At 37.4% G+C, this 22298-nt stretch overlaps 2 protein-coding genes across 2 annotated transcripts in view; both read left to right on the plus strand.

Annotated features, from left to right (window-relative positions):
* Positions 1-22298, plus strand: part of LOC118562518 — a gene marked incomplete in the record, with an annotated part of 354708 nt that overhangs the window by 247573 nt on the left and 84837 nt on the right.
* LOC118562470 lies at positions 3573-6685 on the plus strand. Its single transcript, XM_036134936.1, has 4 exons — positions 3573-3764; positions 5433-5702; positions 5948-5974; positions 6063-6685. The coding sequence occupies exons 1-4, from the start codon at positions 3740-3742 to the stop codon at positions 6170-6172; spliced, it is 432 nt and encodes a 143-aa protein (XP_035990829.1). The 5' UTR covers positions 3573-3739; the 3' UTR covers positions 6173-6685.

Below are 22298 nucleotides of genomic sequence, written 5' to 3' on the forward strand. Positions count from 1 at the left end.
AAGATCAGTTCTAGTTAGAGACATCTTTGGTACTGAACTTGATATGGCCGTACAGACTGCTCCTCTAATCTTTTGGATTCTCTCAGTGGTCAGTAAATTTGTTGCAGGACCTGGTGGAGTGGTATTCAGAAGCCGCAGTTATAATGTTCTCAGCTTTTGCCTGTGATTCTGTGTCTCTGGTGTTGATGTTACTCTCTGCTCCCTGTGCTACTCTAGCAAGTATCCCTAGATTTCCTGCACCTGTGACTGCTCTGTTAGTGGCAATCCCACACCTTTGTGTTGCCTAGAGTGCTGCATATTATCAATGTTGCTGGCCAGGTTAGGTTCTATCTGACAATTTAAGGCTTCAAAGTATGATTGTTTATTTATATTTGTTGTCCTTTTAGCTTTGTTCTTTCTGCCGCGTATCATGACAGATATTTTAGCTATCTCAAACCAAAGGCCCAAGCTTGCATGTTTATATATTTTGCTTTCACCTCTTCTGTAGCCTACAGCGAAGACACATAGACGTGTGTGGTTTCTCTGTCTGAAAGAATTATTGCCTGTATCATTTTATACTTTTTTCCCTGTTGGTTCTTATTTGTTATTTTAAAGAAGTTGTCAAACAATCTGGGCGAGAAGATAGGAATCCCTGAAAATCTACTTGTTTATAAATAAGTAAATTCAGTCATTGGAGAGAAGTAAAAAAAAAATCATGCAGTTTAGAATTTGAGAAAATGAGATCATACAGAAGATCTTGACTAACCCAATGAGGATTCATCAACAGCCCGCTTTCCAACAGCAAAGGCCCCAGAACAGGGCTTACTGTCCAGTAAAGTTAGCATGTTTGGGTGTCCAGTGGACATCCCTGCCCAAATCTAAGTAACAGTCCCTTATGTTGTTTCCAGAGGTTCACAGTGCCAGCTTTAGCACGTATCCCTTAGGACAATGTTTTCTGCTGCATTCCCTGCTGAAGAAAAACAATTCAGTACACCCATCCTAACAACATGGGTCAGAAATGTAACTTTATAATATCAAGAGTGATATAAAAAGTTTGAAGGCTGACACATCCCTAGAATTTTAACAAAAGATGAAACTAAACAAAGCACATTCTTTTTCTGGAAAGACGGTATGTGTTACTTTTAACTTGCCATGAAACTCATCATTAATAAAATTTAGAGACACAAAATAAGCAATCTAACAATATGATGGAAATTAATATATAGTTATCAGACTTAGGGACAAACTAGGGTTACATTATTTTCTATACTCTTTCAGGAGTTTATTAATATTATTTGTCTGCAGACAACCATAGCTATGTTATATCAGTGCTTCCGAGGATTACAAATAATCTTTTCCTACTCATAATACTGACTACAGGTACAGACCAAACAGCAGATGGTGCTGTTATCATTTAGCAGGATTTATAAGGTTTCCAGGGACCTTTATAACTGGAACACCTGCACTGTTTATTCTGGGCAATAATGCCTAGGCTATTCCTATGTCACACTATTTTGAGAACCACTGCCTTAGATGATATTCCCAGACATAACTTTTCACCGCTGCAGCACAAATCACTCTGCAGTCACTATCTACTAATACTGTATACATATTTAGGATACTCTCTAGTGTACCTTAAATCATTCTTATTAATTTCAAATTAATCTAAACATACATAGGTTTCATTTGTTCATAGGTTTTATATCTTATTACATATGAATAGACTGACTATAGGCATGCCAGTGAACACCAGTGAACATTGATGTCTGGAAAAAAAGTTGAAAAAGGGTAACCAGGGGACCATCAAACACCATGCAAGTTATTATAAAGTGAATACATTTAGCAACAGTTGAATATGGCACAAGAATAAATTTATAGATGCATTATTAATGATCAAAAAGGGAATCAAAAATGAACAGAAACTTCATATCTTGATAAGTGAGCAAAACAATAATGTCAATAATGCCTTTGCACATTGTTTTATTTACAAGTTTAAGTTTCAAAATTAAAATAGAAATGTTTAAACCATATAAAATGGATAAAATAATATGTCAAATCAATGAACAAATTTGAATAATGACAATAAATTCATTAACAGTCACAACTGTTTTTCTTTTGCTTTTACCTTCCCACCTGAGGGTGGTTCAGGTTTTTGTATGAGGATTTTTTACAGTGATATATGGGGGGGCACAATGATATACACCCATTCAAAAACCTCAGAATATAATTCTGAGGCAGCAATCCTTAAGTATGCAGCGAAAAAAAAGAAAAACACCACAATTATTTGCAGAATATGGGGTAAATACTGTGTGGATTGACTTTGATACTTAGAAGTTTAAAAATTAACATGTTTGAACTAATTATTCAGAGAAAATACTTTGGAGTCCGTCTTACTGTTAGAATCTGATTGAGAGTTAAAACAAAGTTTATTTTAAAACCATCACTCCACTATATCATGATAATCAATACATTTTAAATAATTTTAGTTAAATGTATTATACCAATGGATCCAGATTTGTATTCATTTATTTGCTGCTATTTTAGTGCTACAGGTTTTTGTTCAAGGAGTCAATGAACATGTAGCACTGTGACTATGGTTTTGACTACTGGGGAGATGGAACTACAGTGACTGTTCTTCCAGGTAAGAAAATGTGAAAAATACCTTAAAATCTTTGTTCTTGCGGTCTCTTTAAAGTGATCTTGGTGTGAAATGTGGGCTTATGATTTTATTTATAAATTCATTTACAAACACACTGTCTAAATAAAACTACCTCAGTAGATCTGGCATCATCTGCACCAATATATATATATATTTAATATAGATTTGAATACAGGATTGTTTCTGTTTAACAAAAAAGAAATGGTTTTGTCATTAAATAACCTGTATTTAATTTTTAAATTTACTGAAAAATAGTATTTCATAAATTATTTTAGTGTTAGTTTCAGTATGTCCTCAGTTTTGATTTGCTTTTGTGGTGCATTTTAAAGTGATGCTGCACACAACAAAATTATTCTTTTAAGCTAAATTGTTTAAATGCATCGAGGCTCCAGACTGATTGGCACAGGAAGTGTGTGATAAAAAGGTAATGAAATTAAGTAAGCTAAAGAAACTTTCACTTATAATTTATGGAACATTATGACACTAAAAGTGCTTTTTGCATTGACGCACACATTAAAATCTAAAAGCATAACAGTTAGATAAAACCTAACAATTGTGTGACTAAATATGCAAAAACAGAGAATTGCTCAAAATGGCAAGAATAACGAATTCAGTAGCAATCAGTTTAATCATGAAACAACAGAAAACATTTATATAAAGACAGGAAAAAGGGGAAAAGCAGCATGAATTATACATTGCTAATAACAATTACAGAGTAGTGAAAATAAGGTTAAAACAAACCTTTATAAATTAGTTGATACTTTACATGAGAGACGTGCATCAAAACAATATTTTCTTTATCAACGTTTACATATTGATATTTTCCATGCAATTTTATTTACTGAAGAGAAAACAGATTTTTTTCCTATTTTGCAGTTGTCAGAAATGAACATGTGTGATTTATCAAATTGAATAGTTTAGTGAAAAAGTGTTTCTGCTGATGAGAGCTGCGCTGAGTCTGCTTCCTGTGCTTCCTGTGCTTCACTGCGGTTCTTTGAGCAAAAAGGGAACTCGCTTTTGGTTGTTTTCAAAAAAGTTTTTAACCGATGAAAGTAGATTGGTGTGAATGGAGCTGAATTCCGTAAAGTTTCCTCCAAAGAAATGGATAAACAGGATCCAGTCAAAGGTACAGAAAGGCATTAGGTTCCCTGGATACATTTGAACCTTGGTTTCTTTGAGGATTTAAGTCAGTTGATCTGAAGCAGAACTAAACCTGATGCAGCTGCTTTAAAAACATGGAGAAGCTCAACAATTTATCCTCGTTTTACTCCACATTTCAGCATGAATGAGGTAACAATACGGGAGAAATATCAAGTTTTTCTCTAATTAGGGTCAGATCTTTTAAAATTGCAGCATGAGGAAGAATTTAAACTTTCAAAGTAACTGTGATTGTGGGAATTTAAGATCTTGCTGTTGAAACTAACATGTACCAGAAGATAAAATATGTCCGTCATTTAGGAGGAAGAATACAAAGTAGAATATTACAACTGCACACCAACGGCCTTTTATAGGTTTTTCTATCAAGGAAGAAGGAACTAAGAGACAATCTTCACACAATAGAGAACTTAAAAATATAAATCAGGAACATCTAAACACCTAAGAAAGGGTGCAAGATATATATAAAAAAAGAAATTCATGAAGAATGAAGCAACTTGGGATATATTTAAATGATTACGATAAACAAGAGTTTATATTTTGGCTGTTTGAATATAATGCAGTTTATGCAAAAAAGTAATATTCATCACTTATTAATATCGGTTTTTATCATATTTTGTATTGCAGTATTGAAAGGGCATTTTCCTTTTAATGTTTTTAATACATTTTCTAGAGTACTTTGGGCGTTTTAGTTATGTAAAGTGATTCATTAATAAAGCTGGATTGGACTGTAAATATTGAACTTAAAGGCATATAGAGTTCTAGAAAAGTTCAGAAGACACAGAGTTACATGTTAAGTAAATAAACTAGCTCCATGTAAAACAAGAATTTAGTGGATCTTGTTGCGGTAAAACTTACCTGCTGATAAATTTATAATTTAATTTGTGATTTTTCAGAAAAACGACAGATTAAAAGTAGAGTATTTTTATTTCCTTCTTTGTTTATAGATTAACTGGCCCTTGAAACAGAATATCACAATCTACAATTAAAAAATTATATGCTTGTATAAAATGTCAGCTTTACAAAGAGCTGTATACATTTTTTTGTTCAATATGAAGATCTGACTTTGAATTAAGAGAAACTGCTTAAATGGGAGAAGAAACTATGATTAGCCTTTGAGTCATTTAAGGAGAGGAGGCAGTTTTGTCAACTAAACATGGCAGACTGAGTTATTTTATAAAATATACACAAAAAAGCCTTGGCTCTAAGCATGAAAAATAAATAATAACTGAAATATTTTCAGACTCTGTAAAGTGTTTGGTTCTTGAAACTTCTGCATTGTGAGTACACTCCTATTTATGAGGTGAGATTAATGTCTATTAGAACAATACAACAACCTTGCTTTCAAGACATGTTTTTCAAGAATAAATTGCGATTTCCGAAAATTAAAACAATGCCCTGAAGAAAAATGGAGCAATTGTATTCTACCATAAACCAGACACTTTAAGAATACTTAAAAATTGCATTTAAATGTTTTTGACAGCTTCATCTTTTTGAGACGTATAATTCACCAGTTCTTTTATAACAATTCCACAATTATGGGCAAAATTTATGAACAAAAATTAAACAATGTTAATTTGTATGACAAAGTTTAGTCCTTGTTCTTTTTGTTTACTTTTTTCTATCTTTGGTGGTACAGATGGCACCAATGTGACTCCGAACCTGTTCGTCTTGAGTCCCCTGAAAGGCGAAAAAGTGAACACAGACGATCTTGGTCCAGATGTCTGTCTGGTGACAGGTTTCCGTCCAAAGGAGGGAAACATCACCATTAATATGAAAGATGGTCCGGTCACCGTGAGCCCCACTAGTGTCGTTCTGTCAAAGGACAACACCTACACCACTGCTGAATTCAGAAACGAAACCATCTACTCCTGTGAGATGAACGGGGCGATCGGCAACAACGAAGCTGGTACCAAACAAAGTTCTTTCAAAGTTCTGAACAACTGTTCAATACCCAGAGTTTGTCATCTGCTGAATAATCTTGATTAAATCATCTTGTTGTAACACTAAATATAACAATAAAGCTTAATACTGAAGGAGGCAACAAGGCTGACAGTTTTCATCAGACATGTTTCCACAGACAGATCAGCAGGAAGTGTGTCAGAGTTTTCATGATCTTTGTGTGACTGATGTTTTTTTTCTGTGTCCTAACAGATGATGTATGTAGGAACATTCATCCAGGTTAGTCTGACCATTTCATGTCTCACTGATCTCTGCAGTCAGCGGTTAGTGTTCAATTCAGTCTGAACTCTGTTTCTCTGATGTCCAGAAAAAGCCAAGCTGAACTTCTACCTGCTGCTGATGAACGGAGTCCGAGTGGTGTTCACCAAAGCTCTGGCCTTCAGCACCGTCCTCACCATCAGAGGCCTGCTCTTCTGAAAACAATCAAATGGATAAGAAGCATGGAGATAAAGAGATTTAAAGTTAAGAATGAGATATGTTCATGTAATTTTATCTTTTTATTTAGGAAGGTTTTGCCTCAAATTATGTTTTATGGAGCTTGTTGCATCCATGCTGAAAACTGCATAAAAAAAATCAAAACACTTGATTTATCTGTCACAATGAGAGGAAGATTATCAAACAGATGCGGGCCAACATGCAAAATGTATCAGACACCAAAAATAAACAGAATTTATTAGTTTGAAAAGTACTGAATTATTAAACACTGAAAGCACTGAAGAGACTTCAATCATTCAATTTTAAATATGTATATTGTGTAATAGTCATGTATGAGAATTTTGAAGGTTTTTCTGCAGATATTTTTGAATAGAAACATTTCCTCAGAGCTTCTTCGATGTTAATGTTTTTTTTTTTCTTTCTGCTTTAAGGCCAGAAAGATTAGTCTGTCTTAAGTTATCCTGCTACTTTTTTTCATTAAATATTTTTGCTGTGTTTTATTTCTCATAAATTGTTTATTGTTTGATGTCTTTATTATATCTTCTGAAATGTTGCTTGTTTGTTTTAAATAGGGCTTTTGGCCTTATCATGAATCTCACTGGGGGACAAAGCAATAAGACTTAGTTAATCCCATCCAAGAAAACATACACAATTATATTTTACAATAAATGTAAACAGTTAAGGCTTTAAAAACAACTTGGCATCTCTCTTTTACATATTTAAGTAAATGTCATAGTGTGTTCTCAATTCATTGAGTACAACTAACTGGTAGTAATCAACAAAATGAAAATAATTATATCAGAGGCATACTTAGATTTTATTTTCTGTGGCTGGATAGCTGTTAAAAAATTGCTGTGTTGTTGCTGAAGTTATATGTTGTTTGATGATCTTAGCATTTTCATGCATTTTTCAAAAATGTGTCAGTAAAATCTAAAGATAATGCATTTCATCAGGGTTTGGACATTATTATTATTATTATTATTATTATTATTATTATTATTATTATTATTATTATTACTACTATTATGTTAACCAACTTTAAAGGCTCTTTCAGTATTTATGGGTTAACCCCCAAACCCCTTTGAGTATTTTAGGCATCATGATACCTTTTAACATGGGTTAGATTATACAAAGATGTTTCACTAAACTCCTATTCTTGATTTCTAGCGCAACAGTTTCATCAGTTGAAACCACATTTCAACAGGAAGTTAAAGCTGACTGCAACAAAACAGCAGCAAAGTTTCACATCAACTTGGAACAATTTGGTTGACCTCAGCTCAAGCTCCTTCCTTTCACACAGACCTCTTAAAGTAAAAAAATTCAGCTTTCATTTTTTACATTTGTAATAATTATATATTGGTTAAAACAGGGTTTCACTATGAACAAATCCCCACTTTATATAAGAAATGTTACAATAAAAGAAATGATGCAACTTCCCCGCACTTCATTCAAGAAACATAAATAAATTTCAGTAACTATTTTTTCAACTTCTGTCATTAGCAAACACAGGATATTTTTCATATTCTAAAATTATTATGAGTTTGTTCCAAGATAAGACTTGAACATGTAAAACTAGCTGGAGATCTGGTTGATTTATTTTGAATGAATAAACAGGTATGAGCAGCCATAGGAAATGCTTGGATAGATAGACTAGAAAGGATGTAGTCACTTGAAAAAGTGTTAGCATTAATATTTAGACAATTTTAAATAACAATGTGCCCACATTTGGTAAGAAAACATGTTTAACTGACTTTGGAGCTGTTTTAATTTTTAGACAACCTAGTGCACCAGTATTGCATGAATTCAGCAGTCACAGCTATTGTGAAAAAAACCCTCTAATCAGTGGAGATTCCTCAACATACAATGAATGGACTTTGGCTGGATCGGCTGCAACATGTTGTTATTTGGATCAGCTCATACCTTTGATGTTTAAATTCTGCTCGACATTCTTCCAGGTTTGGTTCAGTTTAAGATAAGTTAAGGTAAGTTAAGTTTATTTATATAGCAGTTTTCAGTAACAAGACATTCAAAGTGCATGCAAACATGCATTAGAAAAACAAAGGAATAAGCTAAATAAATCCCTGACTAGAATCTTTTTCATAATTACAAACATACAGAAAGAGCAAGAATCATCATTCTCGTTATTGCAGCTCCAAAGAGCAAAAATTCTGTTATCAAAATCCAATTTTATACACATTTTTCACATCCTCCCTTAAAGTTCTTATATGAGCTCAAAGCACAATTATGTTGTATTAAATTTAGGGCTGGGCAACGATTAAAATATTTAATCGCGATTAATCGCGATTAATCAGTGCGATTAATCGCGATTAATCGCATTGTATTTACAAACTCCAAGAATGAATTCAAAAGTAGTGTAAAGAGCACTTTTATTTTAATGTTCTGCTGCCATATGAACAAAAGTGTTGTAACATTTGTAGCACTTATCAGTAACACATATTTAGTGTAAAGCTCAACTTAAACATGTAAAACAAAAAATAGCAATAATAATAAATTAAAGCTTATTGCCACTGACAGGGAATTCTCTTTATGGGGAAAAAATCTACCAAAAACAGGCAATTTCTGAGGTAACAGCAGGGAGCAGCATTACCATTTTATGTTCAATACCAAAGTTTAACTTGGCAGTGGTTACAACTAACTTGTTTCTGTCATATTCCTTGCTGGAAGAACTTTAAACTGAAATGCTTGCTAACTCGATATGCTTGCGTTTATTTGACGTTGACACGCGTTTTTTTGTTGTTGCTTTCTCGCGTGCATATAGTGAATGGCAGGGAAAACAGGCAAAAACACATGGATACTTTGAAACGAGAAGCGACTTCACCGACGGCGTCGATGCAGACCCCCCCCCGCTCCGCTCCGCACAAAACTTGTTCCGGCCGCCAACTCACCGCCTCGCCTCGCCTAAAGCCGGGCGTACACTGTACGAGTTTTTCAGTCGTGGTACTTATATACATCTCAAACTGTGCGAGGGAACCGCGGGGTTTAAAAGTTCACCGCTCACGATCTGTGCGGCGCGACGCTCGGACGAGACCGGACTGCTCACACTGTACGTCGTGTCCCCTCTGGGACCGCTCACTGTGGTGGCAGAGGCAGGCGAGCGACGGTAGGTGACAGGGACCCAGAGCAGGGGTTCGAGCCCAGCTCTGGCGAAGCCCGCAGGAGGCACCGGGCGTCAGGGGAACGGAGGGGAGAGAGGAGGGACGAGACGCACCGGCGGCCGCGCGGCACGGCAGGTCGCCCGGCCCGCCCCCCCAACAAGCGGAGGAGTGCCGAAACAGGCAGCAAGCGCGTTGCGCGGACCGGACCGGAGGTTGCTTCAGGGACGCCCGCTTCCCTCCCTCCGCTGGCGGGGATGGAGAGGAGGGGAGGGCGCCCCCTCGTAGCTCTGCTTGAACAGCAGGATGCGCTCACAAAAACCTCACGACAGCCGACTGAATTTCAAACATGTTTGATTTTCACCGATCGTCCGATTCCTGATCTGGAGGTAGTCGTGAGAAGCCAGTCCCCCCTCCTCCCCCCCTCTACGATCAAGCTGAAATTCGGCCGATTCAAAAAATGCTCGCACGACTGAAGAATCGGCCCGAAAAGGGGAAAAACTCGTACAGTGTACGCCCGGCTTAAGCTCGCTCGCGGTACCTGCGGGAAACACCGCCTTCCGCATGTCAGCTGTGTTTTTTTCCGGCCAGCACCTTTCTTCCTCTTTGAATCTGAGGCTGGGCTGACAGCGAGGTTATTGGCGCATTATCGCCACCTACTGTTCTGATTCAAACCCCTACACCGCAGCAACAGACCTTCACAAAATAAAAGCATGTGAGCAACATGCGTTAACGCGCGTTAAAGAAAATATCGCCGTTAATAGTCTAATGAGTTAACGCGAAATTAACGCGTTAACTTGCCCAGCCCTAATTAAATTATTAACTTATTATGGTGCTACTTTGGTTTAAAATATTTTGGGTCAGGTGGCTGTTGTGAGGGGTTGGGGTAAATTAATCCAGCTATTCCGAGATTAATCTTGCTCTAAATCTGACCGTACAACTCCTTCTCAGACAAAACTCTGTCACAGGGGGGTTGGGGTAGCTGACAAAATCAGCTTTTCCAAGTTTTACGATTGAAATTGAATCATTTAAATTACCCTATGTTATTTCTTTGTAGCAATTTGAGATACTTAACATGCACTTTAAATAACATTGATCATTATTATTATTAATATTAACCACTAATATTATTGATGTTATAATGTTTATCATTATTACTTGCAACCCCATTTCTTAGAACTTTATCTTTCTCTTACTGCCACTCTCAAACTGCTAGTAGCACACTCAATTTACTCATTTAAATGAGGCGGACCAAAATAAATTTGCACATATTATCGTTGAAGATGCGGTCTTTGTAGATTACCTTTATACAACACAGGTCCTTATTTGAAATCTTTGAAGATCAGGCCCTAAGAGTCCTAAGTTTTAAAAAAAAATATTCTTATGTGCAAAGAGACACTTTTTTGCAACATGTATTCAAACATTGGCTGCGCAGTGAGTAGCGACGTTGCCTTGCAGCAAGAAGGTCCTGGATTCAAGTCCGACCCTGGGTCTTTCTGCATGGAGATTGCATGTTCTCCCCAGGTACTCCAGCTTCAACCCACAGTCCAAAATTGGCCTAGATTAATTGGCCTCTCTAAATTCTTTAGGTGTGAGTGTGTGCGTGAATGGTTGTTTGTTCTGTTCGTCTCTGTGTAGCCCTGCGATTGACTAGCGACCTGTACAGGGCGTACCCCGCCTCTCCCAAGAGTCTCCCAAGAAAATATGTGAGGTATTGAATTATGTTTGGGTTAGCACAACCCCAAAACACTTTTATCTATACAGGCTAGTTTACTTTATTTCACTAAGGCCCATATTGAAAGTTACAGCTCAGTGCATATCGGGGAATCTTAGCTGACGGAAGGATTATCAAAGAACAATGATTACAGCTTCTTTCTTACACACGTTCTGTGAGCATACAGTACACAAACCTCAGAGAGCACATGCTTCCCATGTATGGAAGCATAAGGTTGTTCCTTATGCCCTTTTTTTTTTGACACTCTTGGAACAAATGTGTCGCTTATAAGTGTGCCCCCAGTCTGAGATATTGTGTATCATCAGATACCACAGTATCACCAAGGTAATGGCATGTACAAAGAGTACAGAGAGACTTCCAAACAAAATATCACTCCACCTAAAGTAAACCATGGCAGCATAAGGTCAATGCAAATATGGTCACAGAAATGCAGACCGAGAAAATAACAGCTACTTTTGTGGTTTGTGAAATCTTGCTGCTCATGAAGGCCTAAAACATGCTTCAACTGAACTGAGTAAACGTCCAGTTAATTACATCATACTGAAGATATTAAAGGACAGTGGACAGTGTCTCAAAAGATGTACTCATGACATAAATATATTAGAAAATATTTAAGATGATCAAATAAAATAAAATAAATGGTCAACAAAACAGGCTTTAATCACACATCTATTAATATGTAAGCAGTTTTAACCATCTGGTAGTTATTCCAGCTTTTCCTTTTAGTGGACATTTGGACTTTTTTGTTGTGCTGTACCATTTGGGCACATCTATGGGGGGCCGTTAAGGATTATGCGATTACAGAGGCTGAAGCTGCAGAAAGCAGTTAGCAGGGAAACAGCAGATAACCCACAGACGCCAAGGGCTTCAAAGATGTGGCATGCATAAACATATGGACAATTTATATTGGGGTAGAATGGACACATTGATATCCCTAGAGTCAGTCTAACAGTGACACGTATCAAAAGACAACATGGGACAAATCAATCCAATCACAGAGCAGGTCTTTGCTGATCCATATAAGCTGATGTAAGTGAGAGGGTTGGCGTGCTTGTGTCTGGATTTCTACCCGTCTCATATTGTTTTATGTATGAGAGTTCAGTACTGAAGCTGTAAAAATCCAAACATTTCTCTTATGAATGTATCTATAAACGGGGGACTCTAACAGATATGTAATAAGTTTACGGGCAACGCTGTGGAATACTGTTTGGTGTGCTCCATGCTATAAGAAATAGAGTGTTTACAGTGAAATGAGTATGTGTCTGGAACAAGAAGACAAGAGCAATTCCTCTCACCATCTTAAAGTTAAAGATTATAGATTGTTACTGGTTAACTGACTCAGAAGAAATCTGAGATGGTATGGTATTGATTTTTCTGTACCTGTCATTTTATCATTTCAGGTGCAGTGTGACCTGTTTTCCCTAGGTTTTTGATCCTGCCTGTGTGCCAGTTCTGTTGTTGACTTCACTGCTCCCCCTCAGTGCACCTGCTGCTGCTAATTATAGGGAGTTGGTTGCGCCTGTAATCCTCCCTATGTATTCTTGACTCTACCTTGGTGTTGCTGTCAGATCCTTGAAAGCCATTATTTTGAGTAGACCATCCAGCGTGTCTTGTTTGCCTTCCTGTGTCTGACCTACTCCTGTATTCTGGCTGAATTATCATGTCCACTATACTCCGCTTAACAGTCTGGTAAAAAGCTGGTAGAGCCTGATTTCAAAAGGACTGCGTCATCAAGTTAGAACCAATCAGCTTTTGTCTAAAATATCTGAGGATACATGATGCACTTTCTCAATCTTCCTAGCAACAAATATCTCCATATGTCTTTTGACTATTGTGGTAGCAGAAAAGTGCTGCTGCTCTATGGGTAATCCTGCCGCTAAGAGTGACTTATCATAGTGCATGTGTGTGTGTGTGTGTGTGTGTGTGTGTGTGTGTGTGTGTGTGTGTGTGTGTGTGTGTGTGTGTGTGTGTGACCAGACCAATCAATGTGAATGGTCCAGAGGGTATGGAGCCTTACCAGACGGACTTGTGCTCTGTGGAATTCAGTTTGACGGGTCAGGCTAACAAAAATTGCTCCGAGTAATAAAAATGAAATAAAAAAATAAAAAAATGGCAGAGTATCAAAATCAATATGCCACACTTGCATGACCTTGTTTATGAGTTCTGTGGCAAATGCTGTAATGTTCAAAAAACATAATAGAAAACAGGGAAAACTAAACACCCTGGGGAAAAAAGACCCAGGGTAAAGATATCTACACAGCACCTTGATAGACTGCATTCATAGAGAGTCCACATACACATCAAAATTAATTTAAGGGGTGAACACCTGGATTTTGCATTGACTTGCCCCCTTTAACTTTAATTTATTTATTGTTTTAAACCGTATAAACAATAACAGTAAAAGTATTTACCTGTCTGCTGTTTTGCCATAAAATTGCCAATTGGACTACGGCTCCCAGCATACAACTTGGCTTTAGACCAAACCAAGCATACTGGTGACCCAGCCTCCAAGTTGATAAAAAACACAGATTTCAAAACGTTGTGTTTGACCAGACGGGAACACGTGGTGGAACAGGTGGTCGACATTTTGCTGGACAAAAGCCGCAAACTACCTTAGCTCTTATTGTAGGATTGACAGGGGAGGTCCTGGACTCTGATTAGGTTGATGCGCATAACTGAGAAGACCCCCCCCCCCCTTTTAGTTGATAGACAAGGCACAGTCTTTCCTGCCAGGCCAAGCAGTTCACAAAGACCGCTCCAACCAATATCTACCGTGCCCAGAAAGCAACCCCAGGAAAGAACCCCTTTCATTTATTATATAAAAATCAATACTTGCCTGGGCAGAATTTAATTTTAGAAATTGGTTTAATGCCAATGTTTTATCCAGGAGGAGTTTGTTGGATTGGCTTTGAATGTTTACATGCTGTGACTGAATACAGGTGATAAAGTGCTTACTGTTCATTTATTTTTTATTTGGTTGCTGTACCACCATCCCATCGGTTGATTATTAGTGTGGATTTTATCCACAATTTTTAACAAGCTGTGCCGTCAAGTTCAGGATTATTTTGAATATATTTGTTAGGTTCCAATCTCCACTGCTTTGGGTTTTGCATGGATTTCCTTTAAAGCTCATTCATTTGGTCAGCTGGTAGCCTTTGTCTCGAGTTAGCCACCACTCGGTCGCGGCACGTTCTTGTGGCACCTAACTTAACCTCACTTTATTAACCATTGAATAATCACCATTAAAACAGCATCACATGTAATGTAAACAGTATGGAAATGGATCTGGCAAATACTTGGAGTGATGTAATGGTCCTTCAAAACACTAGGCCTGCTAGCTACAGAGGACTTCAAGATGGCGACCACTCAGGCGATGCGCTAACCCATAGCCACAGTTAGGAAATTACCAAAAGACTATTAGATCCACGTTTCATCACTTTGCTGTTTTGTTTTGTTGTTTTATTTTTCTTCTTTTATGTTGTGTTGTCTGATTCAGTACCTAGTGTGTTCAAGTAGTATTAGTATTAAACAGAATAATTGCTGTAACAGGGTACTATTGGTTTAATACATTTAAAATAGTTTAATTGTGGTTGCCTGTGCTTTTTATTTCCGTGATTGAATTGTGTCTAAGAGTTTTTGAATTGGTCTTTTGAGTTAACAACGCAAATATAACGCAAATAGACATTTTTCCTTTGCTTATGGTTAATGATTAGTGATTCCTATTGCAATTATAATTTAAGGTTATTAATGTTTACTGGTGGTAAGTCTACTTCTGTCTTTCAACTGGCTAGACATCCATCTTTCATGGTAAAAGAAGATTAAGAATGGTTCATAAGATTAATAATTGTAAAGAGTTGCTAGTTATAACCATTAAAGGGTGGTAGCCCTTAATCCCAACCATTTTGAAAAAAAATGTTCTAGTTTACCTTTGACTAGAATAAAATAGTGTTAATTCTAATATCAAATTTTAATTATTAATAATCACAATCAAATAGGTTAATTTGCACAACACTGCCTTCACACATATATCCACTGAAGATACATTCCACCATTTGCAGAGGCAGCAACAGCTTCATCTCTACTGAGAAGATTATTACCAAGATTTAGGGGTGTGTTTATGGATATTTTGTTTACCAAAACTTCAGAAGCCCATTTGTGAGGCCATACTCTGATAATCCCAAATATTTTCAACTGAGTTGATGCAAGGACTATGTACAGGTTAGGGAAGTTCTTGCTGATAATTCACGGCTACAGCCCTACTAAATGCAACTACAGTTCGTATAAACGTAAAGTTTGTGTCATTTAGCTACACCATCATTTTTGATTATTACAGTATTGATAGGGAAGATTCATTTTGATTCAACAGTGTTTTGTGTAACTTTAAGGAAAACTCCAGCTAGTGTAAACAATGGCCACAGGAAGTGCTCTGACACATGATTTTCGGTCGATTGTCCCCTTACAGTGCCTAGCTTTCCAAGTTCCCGGTTCGGGTCGAATTATTTCCTGAAGAGATAATCACATTAATAAAAATCAAGTGTCCTAAAGGTTATTGATTTTTACTGAGCAAATCAAATAATGTTTTGTCTGACTCAGATTTGCATTGTGAATGGGTTGTAACATGTATCAAATGTTCTTCTAAATTAGTAAAACTAATTTAACCTCATTCCAGATCTTTAAGAACTTTGGTTCTGTAATTTAGATCTGCAGTGAACCAGGATTCACTGAATCATTCTGAAGATGCTTTCCAACTATTTTATTTTAGCCTTTTTGTTTCTTTTGTGTGTTCATAGTTCCTTAGCATTGTTTTATCTTAATTTTGCCTAGTAGTATGGTTAAGTTTTACTAGCCTAGTAGAGCGCATTTGTTGATTTGAAATATAGCATTAATTCAGATAAACAGCATTATATAGTTATGTTCTCTTGATGTTAATTTATTTCTGTTGATAAATTCTTGAACTTGAAGATAAGTTGTCTCCTTTATACCATATGTGTGCAGAGTTTGCTGTTAAAATAATTCCAGTCATTGAATCACTATTGTCCTAATATCAGCTGTTTGGGCTGATATTCACTGGACAATGCCTAACAGACAGAGTTATTTTTAACCATTAAATAACTTAAAACTTTGCGTAATGGCACAACAGTTTACATTTTATATAAAAATGATTTCGGTAATGACTAACTGTTGACATTCTCTTATGGCATCCATCCATCCGTCTGTCTTTGGGCTCAATAACTATAAATACAAGAGTGGTATTCCTGTAACAACAATGCATACAAAAGGAAGTATTTCTAATTGTTTGTTCAATAGGTCTAAAGTGTGAACATCTGACACAGACAGCCTCTGTGTGTTTGCAACCAGAGCAGCAACTAATCCTCAGCTGTCAGGTGTCTTATTCTGTGGGTAGCCATCACACTCACTGGATCAGGATGCCACTGGGAAAAGAACTGGAGTGCATTGGTGGGGCTCGTGTTGGATATAACTCCTAACAGAAAGATTTTCAGAAGAACAAGTTCAGTTACAGCTTACAATCCTCCAGCAACACAGTGACTCTGAATGGGCAGAATATGCAGCCTAAGGATGCTGCTGTGTACTATTGTGCAAGACAGTCACACTGATATAAAACATCAGTGAATCTGTACAAAAAAAAAAAATCTTGGAGCCTTAGCACATGTTACTTGAAGCCTGCAGAGGAGGCACTCTCACAATACTTGTGATTTAAAGACCTACCCCTGTTTACCTCCACTAGTTCCACCTGTTAGTCACAGCCATTCTCTACCAGATCATCTTTAGCCTTGTGTGAGTTGCAATCCAGCATTAGTGTTTGCTGTGCCTGTTTTTGACCCTGTTCTATTTCCTGGATTTTCCTTGCCCTCACTGGATATCTTTTCAGATTTCTGACTTCTGGACAAGACCTTGGACTGTTTCTCGAACACCATTCTACTCTTGCCCTGTCTACCTTCTCCTTTCTGCCAATCTGTGTATGACCCTAGCTTGCCTCACAGACCTGCTCTCTTCCTCCAGCCTTGTCTGCCTGTCATCTGCTGTGAGCAGCATGCTCCTTTCTGGACTATTGCAGTATTCAGTGTTTGTTTTATGTTTTATTTATTAATAATATACATTGTCTATGCCCACCATGGTGTGAAAGGTAGGATGCACCCTGGGCAAGTTGCTCGACCAAACATGGGCAATTAAAGACTTACTTATTCTATTTTTAAACATCTTAATTGCTGAATTTGTGACCTAATTGACTTAAATTTGAAAGTCTACAGTTTCACAACATATTTAGATGCTGTAATGTAATCTAATGCAGACGATATGAGAAGAAAATAATCTTTTTAATTTGAGTACATTTATTCAGTGTAAAGTAAAATCCAACATCGAGGAATAATGTTTACTAAAAACATCACTCAATTTACTGTTTGCAAAATAATGTTCATTAAGTATTTGGACAACTCAATCACAAAACAGTAAAACAGTACATTTTTCAAATTAAGTTTTGAAAAAATGTTTGAAAAATCTTTTATAAACTCATCTGGGATATGTTTCATCCATCCTGTGAGGCGGAGTAAATGCAAATCACTACTATGTTCTACTTGTACTTATCTGGCTGCAGAGAGCATAACAAAGAACAGAGCACACTCCGGTTAACATGATGAGTTATAGAACAGGACTGCTGCTTTTAACTTTGTACCTGGCAGGTAAAAGTTTACACTGGTTTCTATCTGAACAAAGTCCCTGAGCTACAGTCTGAAAAGCTGAATGACAATAATTTTAAGTTTATGTCAACAGGTATTGATGGTCAAACTCTGACACAATCTGAACCAGTAGTTAAAAGACCTGGAGAGTTCCACACCCTGACCTGTACAGCCTCTGGATTCACATTCGGGGACTATTGGATGCATTGGATCAGACAGGCTCCTGGCAAAGGACTAGAATGGGTTGCAACTATCAGTTTCTGGGCTGGGAGTGACAAACGCTACTCTCAGTCAGTCCAAGGCCGGTTTACCATCTCTAGAGACAATGGCAAACAGCAGCTGTTTCTGCAGATGAACAACCTAAAAGCTTAGGATTCAGCTGTTTATTACTGTGCTCGGAATGCACAGTGACTGAAGATCCTTTGGTGGCTGTACAAGAACTGGAAGCGAGAAGCTAATAAACCTCGAGCATGATATCTATGTTTGCTGATATGATTTTTTTTTAACTCCATTAATAAAAAAACATCTGTCACACAAAAGATGTATTTCACAAAAAATATTTGATGCATTTAAAAGACCTTAAAAATCAAATACAACAAATGATTGCTTCCAAATAAGGACTAAACATGTGAATATGCCTTAGTTTGTTTCTACAAAACCAAAACTTATATACCACAGTGATTTAAGAGTGACAGAGGGACTGTTACTAAGGGTAAATAGAATTCATACATCAACAGCAGAAAGCCTGGATCAGCTTTTCTGTAGTCTTGTCTTTAGAAAATGTTTTCAACTTGCATACAATTCTTACGCTGTGACCAGATTTTACAAAAAAATCAGGAAGTTGGTTTAATTTTTAGACATTGCCATCTGTGCTTGAATCACTGATGTTTTGTTTTTAAAAGTGGACATGAATTTTGGTGATTTATCAGATGTGTGAAATTAAACCAAACCTAGTTGAAAAGCAGCTCAATTGCCTCTGTATAAAGGGTAAGAAATGAGAAAACAACATCAAATACTAATTTATGAGTAAACACCAAGCTCAATACAACAGTGTAAAAGTAAACCATCTGAAATAGTTTTTCCTTGTTTAAACACTGGAGTGTTTGACCCTCCTTCTCTGATGCAAATTAGCTGTCTCTTCAAGGTACATCTGTCCCCCTGAATTTTCTCATTTCATTTGAACCAGAGGAAGTCTCCAGCTTCAGGAAAATGATTACACTCAGCCTTGCGTTGATGGTAGTCTCGCTGTCATGTAAGATGTTCTACTTCTTTACAGTATTTCATCATTCATACAGCTTTATATAATGTTTAAAACACATAATAATTTCACATTCTCTCTTTTTCCTGTCTTCACTTTAGGTTGTAGAGGGCAGAGTTTGGAGTCTATTCCTTCCAGTCAAGTGGTGAAAATGGCCGGAGAGACTTTGAGTCTGTCTTGTAGAGGATCTGGGTTCACCTTCGGTTCCTATGGCATGAATTGGGTGAAACAGCCAGCAGGAAAAGCTCTTGAATGGATGGGATATAGCTATACACATGGAGGTAGCATTGATTATTCCAGCAGTTTTCGAGATAGAACAGAGATCACCAGAGACAACAGCAACAGCATGGTGTATCTGCGGCTTTCCCGTCTAAGCCCAGAGGATTCTGCTGTGTATTACTGTGCCAGAAGTGCACAGTGATCAACATGGGTGGGGAAGTTGAACAAAAACTACAGAAACTGTTTCCACCTGGACCACATGGTGGCACTGTGGACTCTGGACATAAGGGCAAGTGAAATAATGTTGGAACTGACCTGCCTCTGGATTCACATACAGGGATTTTACAATCCACTGGGTCAGAGATACACCAGTGAAAAGACTGGAATGGATTGAAAATCAAGTTTATTGGGACTGAAGTGACAATTTACAACTCTTAGTCAGTTGGAGGCCAGGAAACCGCCCTTCAGAGACAATTGCAAACAGAAGGCACATCTGCAGATGAAGAGTCCTGGTATTTGCAAATTTGCCATTATCTCTTAAAACATATTAGAAAGCTAAACATTTTAGCTATTTCTGTCCTGTATCAGCCCTCAGTTAAGTTCAGCTAAAGGTATTCTGCTGACTGTCATATCCACAGAGCCTTGTGTAGGTTCTGTGTACAGGTTGGTGATTGGTCATGTGGGTCTCTCTCACCTCCTCTCTGCAGGGTGTGACTGGAAGGTGGAATCCTGGAGGTGTTGCCCATGAGGACTATTCAGGAGGAGCTTAAAAGGAGCAAGAAACCAAGGGGAGGTCCAGATCGCTAGCTCTTCCAGCGTGATAATCAAGCCTGCATTCTTAAGCATTCATAGCTCTTGTTTTGCATATTTTTACCTGTCTTTTCCTCCTTCCCCAGGATTCAGGTCAGGTTCCTTCCGAATACCCTTATAGTGCCTAGCTCCTGCTCCTTGACCTTTCATGGGGTCAACAGTAAGGACAATATTATGTGTGGGAAAGGAGTTTTGGATTGCTGTGCCGATTTTGGACAGCATTTAAATCTGAAGTCATTACGTGACAGAAACGCATACGGGTGATGCCAGTAGAGGCCTACAGCCTTTCGGAAATTACCTACAACGTGCTTGTTCTCTGCTCTCTGGGCATTTTGATTAATTTCCGTGAGGTGTGCCATGCTTATATGTCATGTCATGCAAAGGAGTGTGGGATTCCTTATAGCCCCTTAGTTAGCGAAGGTAAGAGACATTGCGATGTTCCTATGCTAAATTAGCCGTGGGAAGACGCATACAGACTCCTTTTCTAACCTCCCTCCTTACTGATTGCAGTATTCGCACAGCACTTATCATGGAGACGGCTGTTGCACTTCCACTTTTCCTAAAGAGTCCTTACCCAATAAGGGTTTTGGATTGACCGCCCAGGCACAAGATCTAGTTCCTTTGTCATCACTCCCTAGCTCTGTTGATTCAAGGAGATAATCTCAGGGTTATCTCCTGTTGTTAGTCTTTACTTTGCTGCTGACAATAATCCTTTGAGAACAACCATTTCCTCCACTAAGCAAATTACCTCCCACTCACCTGGCTGTTCACCCTCTGAAGCCTCACCCCACATTTCCTCCTGGAGACAAGAGAGAGACATTCAATACTAATAAGCCACGAGACCCCCATTCATCTCTGGTTTTCGGTAAATCTGTCAACATTATTTAGCTATAAGTGTTAAAAAAACAAGGTGCTGTACAGGTATATAATAACTAAAAGGAAGATAAAAATTACAGTCACAAGACAAAACAGTCAAACTATCCTATCCTGTGTCCATAACTGTTAACTCCTCCAGAGTCAGCTATTTAACAAACATAACCGTCTGTGACAACATCTAACTTTGGTCATCCTTAATCTACTGCTTCTTGGCAAAATCTAACTTTGGTCATCCTTAATCTACCGCTTCTTGGCAAAATCTATAATAAATAATTTCTTAACATTATGTTTCAAAACAGTATTCCCACTACATCATTCATCTGCTTTTCTCCATGCCTTTCCAGCCACACTCAATCTTTACACGTAAAAATTAAAGAGATCCTCCAGTTTTTTTCCCCTAGCCCTGCAACCGTGCATATAATGCTCTGATGCTTATGCCACCTTGAATTGCTCTAACCTCCTGCATCTTACTCATCTTGCCTTTATCTATCATCCTGACAAAAAATTACTTATTTCTAAACTTACAGATTTCTGAATTTTTATTCCATCCCTGAAATTCCATCTTTAAAATATCCAAATAATGTGTTCAAACTTTCTATCAGGAGGGACCTGTTGCAAACCTGTGATGTTTTTTTTTTTTTTTCAAGTGTACTGAGCCACACATGCTTTTGTAATCCACACTATAACATAAATGCTTATCAAAAAGATTGTTAGATTAGAAATAATTAAAAAAGGAAAAACAGCTGGAAAATGAGAATTGCCATGTGATTAAAAAAATCATTACCACTTGTTTATTTTATGTATTCATTTAAAATGGTATTTGGAAGTACCATGTTTTTTCCAAAAAAGTAAAAAACAAACAACTGAATTTTTTTTCCAAAATTTGAAGACATTTCGCTTCCTATCCTGGAGGTTTTCTCAGTTCAAAAAGTCTGGAGTAAAGTGGAGTTGCAAGCTTCATGCTACTGCAGTAGTAATGTGTAATGTGGAGTTGCAAGCTTCATACTACTGCAGTAGTAATGTGTAATGTTGAGTTGCAAGCTTCATACTACTGCAGTAGTAATGTGTAATGTGGAGTTGCAAGCTTCATACTACTGCAGTAGTAATGTGTAAAGTGGAGTTGCAAGCTTCATACTACTGCAGTAGTAATGAGTAATGTGGAGTTGCAAGCTTCATACTACTGCAATAGTAATGTGTAAAGTGGAGTTGCAAGCTTCATACTACTGCAGTAGTAATGTGTAAAGTGGAGTTGCAAGCTTCATAGTACTGCAGTAGTAATGTGTAAAGTGTAGTTGCAAGCTTCATACTACTGCAATAGTAATGTGTAAAGTGGAGTTGCAAGCTTCATACTACTGCAGTAGTAATGTGTAATGTGGAGTTGCAAGCTTCATGCTACTGCAGT

Source organism: Fundulus heteroclitus, unplaced genomic scaffold (assembly GCF_011125445.2).
Source record: "Fundulus heteroclitus isolate FHET01 unplaced genomic scaffold, MU-UCD_Fhet_4.1 scaffold_95, whole genome shotgun sequence".
Lineage (NCBI taxonomy): Eukaryota > Metazoa > Chordata > Actinopteri > Cyprinodontiformes > Fundulidae > Fundulus > Fundulus heteroclitus.

Excerpts from the sequence above, each read along its gene's own strand:
- LOC118562470 (XM_036134936.1), top strand. The coding sequence starts at position 3,740 with ATGGATAAACAGGATCCAGTCAAAG. Across the intron at positions 3,765-5,432 it reads TAAACAGGATCCAGTCAAAG|ATGGCACCAATGTGACTCCG; the intron begins GTACAGAAAGGC and ends TTGGTGGTACAG. Across the intron at positions 5,975-6,062 it reads ATGTAGGAACATTCATCCAG|AAAAAGCCAAGCTGAACTTC; the intron begins GTTAGTCTGACC and ends TCTGATGTCCAG.